This window comes from Nothoprocta perdicaria, unplaced genomic scaffold, assembly GCF_003342845.1.
Source record: "Nothoprocta perdicaria isolate Ctin4 unplaced genomic scaffold, notPer1 scaffold_317, whole genome shotgun sequence".
In the NCBI taxonomy this organism is placed as follows: Eukaryota; Metazoa; Chordata; class Aves; order Tinamiformes; family Tinamidae; genus Nothoprocta; species Nothoprocta perdicaria.
Genome location: NW_020455552.1, coordinates 483545 through 488295, shown reverse-complemented (window position 1 = coordinate 488295; position 4751 = coordinate 483545). Strand labels below are relative to the sequence as shown.

The 4751-nt window shown below is 60.9% G+C and overlaps 1 protein-coding gene across 1 annotated transcript in view; it reads left to right on the top strand.

Moving 5' to 3' along the window:
* KSR2 (kinase suppressor of ras 2) overlaps positions 1 to 910 on the top strand; it is a 49316-nt gene extending 48406 nt beyond the window's left edge. The window contains exons 18-19 of the mRNA XM_026042882.1: positions 477 to 606; positions 773 to 910. Coding sequence (XP_025898667.1) covers positions 477 to 606; positions 773 to 910 — 268 coding nt within the window. The remainder of the gene's footprint in view (positions 1 to 476; positions 607 to 772) is intronic.
* Positions 911 to 4751: the final 3841 nt, after the last annotated feature.

Genomic DNA, 4751 nt, shown 5'->3' with positions numbered 1-4751 from the left:
ATTTTTTATTTTTTATTTTTTATTTTTTATTTTTTATTTTTTATTTTTTATTTTTTATTTTTTATTTTTTATTTTTTTGAGAGTTCTGCACTTACACCAAGTTACAAGCAGTTCTTTAGAAGGTTTTCCCCCTCGTTTTAGCTCCTTCTGGCATTCCCAAAGCCCAGGAAGGTGCTAAAAGCTCTGGGATGCCCCAGCTCCCCCTTGCCGGGGGTCAGAGCCAGGGCTCGTGCGGTAGAAGGCGGGATCTGGGATTGCGGCGGGGCCGTGAGCGCGGGGCGCTGGCCACCAAGTGCCAAGCAGTGYGTTTCCACGGGGCATGGACGGTCCATCCCGGTGGGTCTCTCCCTCCTATCTCCCCATGGAGGCACATGGCGCTGTCGCATGCGTCCCCTTCGTGTCGCATCCCATCCGTGTCGCGTCCCCTCCGCATCGCGTCCCCTCGGCGCGCCCTGGAGCCCCGCTCTCTCCCGCAGCACCATCTGGTACGAGCTGCACGCGCGCGAGTGGCCCTTCAAGACGCAGCCGGCCGAGGCCATCATCTGGCAGGTGGGACGGGGCATGAAGCCCAACCTCAGCCAGATCGGCATGGGCAAGGAGATCTCGGTAGGTGGCCCGCAGCGGGTGCAAGGGGGACGGTGCGTGGATGTGGCGCCAGCGCACGCCTCGCTCAGCCCGCTGCTTCCCGTGGGGATGGAGCCCTGGGTTTCTGTGCGCCGCGGGGACGGTTTTGGTGCTGGCCGCAGGTTCTGAGGCACTGTCGCCCTTGCAGGACATTCTGCTCTTCTGCTGGGCCTACGAGCAGGAGGAGCGGCCCTCCTTCACCAAGCTCATGGACATGCTGGAGAAGCTGCCCAAGCGCAACCGCCGCCTCTCGCATCCCGGGCACTTCTGGAAGTCGGCAGAGTAAGCGGCCACCTCCTCTGTCCTTCCCGAGCCCCCGGACATGTCCCGTGCCCCAGGACATCACCGAGGTGTTGGGGCTGCAGGGGTGCGCGGAGGAGTGGGCAAGGACACACAGGGACCCGGGTTGTTGGGAAGCAGGGCGGGRAGGGGGTGCAAGGGGGTGAAGCAGAGCGGGAAGAGGCTCCCTGTGTCCCGCAGCGCATTCCCGGTGCTGGCGATGGGGCAATCCCTTGGGAGCCGCCCTCGCTGAGCGCGCTCCCCCTGTGCTTCCCCTGCAGGCTGTGACCGCAGGGCACGAGGGACCGTCCTTCCTCCCTGCTTCAGCTCTCCTCTTCCTCTCGCTGAAGAGCCGAGCACACTGCGGAGCTGGGGGCGCCGCCGCTGCCCCCGGCACGGGAGCGTCGCCCCGATCCCGTCCCGCGTGAGGCCGCGGAGGCCGCGCTGCCGCACGCTCCGGGGAGCAGCTCCCTCCGTGCCGCGGGAGCCACCGCAGGGATGCGCGTTATCCCGAGCCYGTCCCCGAGCAGAAGTGCTTCGAGCACACTGGGTCAGACCGTCACTGCCGGGGCCTGGCAGGACCGGCCGTCCCTAGCGGTTCCCACAGCCGAGACGCTTCCCTGCATCCCGACCGTCACGGATGTCCCCATCCCGACCATCGCGGGTGTCCCAATCCCGACCATCGCGGGTGTCCCCAGCTCGCGGCGCTCACCCCGCGGCCGAGGGACGAGTTTATGTCCCCAAGCCCCCGTCCTCCATGGCTGCCCCCTCCTCCCTGCAATCCCGTTTCGTCCCTGTCCTCCTTGTCCGCGCTCCCCTCTGGCTCCCTGGGATTTGAGACTGTGACGCCCTGGACTCTTTGTCCCCAGCTCTGTCTGAGCCCTGAGCACCAGGGAATTGGGGCCTCGACTTCCCAGCAGGCGCCCTGGGGACACAAGGTAGCTGCACACTGGATTTAAGCTCAAACACCCAAAATTGGTGACTCTGGGCTCGGCCGAGGCCGCTCCGGAGCTCGGGCCCGTGGCCACCGGGCTCCTYGGCACCACAAAGGAGGCTCTTTGCGGAGGTGCTGCTGGCAGAGCGCGTCCGGTCCCCTCCTTTGCACCCGTTATTTATTCCTATTTATTTCTATTTATTTATTTCTTCCTTTGCCAATGGCGAGTCTTAAGGGAAGCTTCGTCCGCTGCAAAAGCCTCTTRGGTTTCCGCTCCCTGTAAAGTACGCTGTTACATTTTCTTGTACATAAGGTATATATAAATATATATACATATCTCTATATGTATGTATATAGATATATACATATATAACAAGCTCCGAACACTGTACAGTATCCAACTGGACGCGATGGCCTGCTTTGTTTTCTCCGTGTTAGTTCCGACCGCTGCCGAATGAGCTACTTTCCGTTCCCGGTTTCCTCTTCTCCCTTTTCTTTTTATAAATATATACATAAATATATATATATATATATATTTTGTGGTGGTTGTTGCAAAATTCTTGTCGCTGGAGAAGAACAGATGATTCTGGTGCAAAAAAAAAAAATATATATCCAACAGAAAAAAACAAACCAAGCAAAACACAACACACAGAAACACACACACACCCCGAGACAGGCACGATGGCTCTCCCCCATGTAAATTTGTACAGTAACATTTATAACGTTTTCTACACTTTAAGAAAGTATTTATAATTTCCGCTGTCTGACTGAGTGCGACGCGCTGTGCCCCGCCGACACGGCTAGCCGTTCCTCCCCGGGGGGGTTTCCTTTCGCTCCGTCCTCCTCCCTTCCCCTTTTTCTTTCTCTTCTCGTGTGCAGTGTTTGGTGAGGTGACGGTGTATGAATTATTTATGCCAATAAAAACCTTTGCAAACGATTGCCCCCTGGGCTTGTGCTGCTCTGCTTCTCCCGGGGATGGGGGGACGCTGGGACCCACTCCGGCTCTTCTGCCTCCGGATGCAGCTCCGGGCTGGGCRGGGTGATGAGGAGCCCGGGGACTGTCCCATCCCGAGCCCTGGTGCCCGCGCAGAGCTGGCTCCGCTGGCTGACGTCCAGGAGAGCAGAGCGCCAGACAGCGGCTAACGAGGCACCGATTAATTAGCCTCGTGTGTTGGGGCCAAGGTTGTGAGTACGGGGCTCAGGGGGGCACAGCTGCTCCTGCTTTGCAGGGGAGACCTGGCCCATTAGCAGGATCAGCCGAGGTCTCCTGTTCCCCAGCCCACCTCCGCCTATGGCTCTGGAATGGACTCCATGCGCTGGCCTGTGGTGCCCACGTGCCCCTTGCTCAGCTGTCCCTCACGTCTATTTTTATGCTGCCCCTTTTTTAGGCAGGCCCTTGAAACTAGAGCTGGGCCGTGGTGCCCCAGGGTACTCAGCCAATGTCCCTAATGGTGGCACCCTTGGGGACATGGGGGACCCTGTCCTCTGTGCAACGAGATGCRCCACGAGCCGGGCGTAGGGGTGATGGTTTCTATGGCCCAGCTGCTATTGCTTCCCGCTTTGGTGCCTGGCATGTCACGACGGGGCCAGTCTCAGCCCCCAGCACCCGCACCCCATGAGCAGGGAGAACCCAACCCTCCCCCTGAGCACGCGCAGCTCCRTGGGGAGCCAGGACACAAGCAGCGGGCAGGATGGGCAAGCGGGAGCGCCGGAGCAGATGCCGCCCTGGGGCCGGCCGGCATCGCGAGGCCGGGACAGGAGCCCKGCACAGCCCTGCGCTCCACACGGGACGGCTCTGCGGTGACGGCCGGTGSCACTTGAAGGGCTCCAGTGTGAGAGCAGCCCCGGAGCCGCCGCTCAGGGCAACCCAGTGCCCCCCAAAGCCCCCAAAGCCCYGCGCCGCAGAGCTCAAGGCTGCCAGGAGCCGCTTGCACCAAGMCCTCCCGCCCGGGCCAGCGTGTCCCCAGGGCACACGGGCTCCCGGCCGCTCCYGGCACGGGGGACAGCACGGGGGCAAGCGGAGCATCCCTGCCGCTCCCGGCACYCCGCGCTGCCATTGCCTCCCTCGGTCCCGGCGGGATTAGAGCGGTGCCGCGGGCGGCACAGTAGCAACTTGGGTTTCACGCTATTTTGGGGGCTGCAAATCCACAGGGGGAGAGCGGCGGGCTGGGGAGCAGGAGGAGGAGGAGGACGAGGAGGACGAGGAGGAAGAGGAGAGGCRAACACAGGGCTTGCAACAAGGAGCTGGGGCCACATCATCGTGTGTGGGCAGGGGAGGTTGTGTCTCCATAGCCGGGCTCTGCATCCATAAGGTGCAGCTGGAACCAGAGCCCCTGCTYGCTGTCCTGCTGGGCTCTGTGTGCAGGATGCGCTCGCCTTTAAACTTCTCGAAAGGGAATTAGAAAGCCACGAGGTGCTTTGCTTGCTTGTTGGCCTCTGAGCAAGAGAGTCCCCTAGTGCAAAGCTAGCACTTAGAGCTCTGGGTTAGTGCAAAGGGCCTGCCCTTGGGTGCTGGTGCCAGAGGGGACGCAAGACCCTGGAGAACTCGGATGGAGAGGCCCTGGTTCAGGGAGCACCTCGGCTCCCTCGCGGGGTGTGTGTGAGCTCGGCCGGACGCACAGGAATGAGCAGCAAGCGCCCGGCTCCGCTATGCTTGGCAGTGAGAAAAATCAATGCAAGTGCTTTGAGGCACCGGGAAAGGGCCCTTATCTCCCGATGGAGCCAGGGAGATAAAGCCCAAGGGAAACGTCGCGGTCRCTGCACGAAGGACGAGCGAGCTCTGGGTGACCCTAGCTCCAAACGTGGGYGCTGCGCTTAGCAAGGAGCAGAAGGACATTCTGCCTCAGAGGCTGTTCATAATGAAGCGGCTCTGCCGCAGCCCCGAGGCCGATGTGAGGGTCGCTGGTGGGGGACA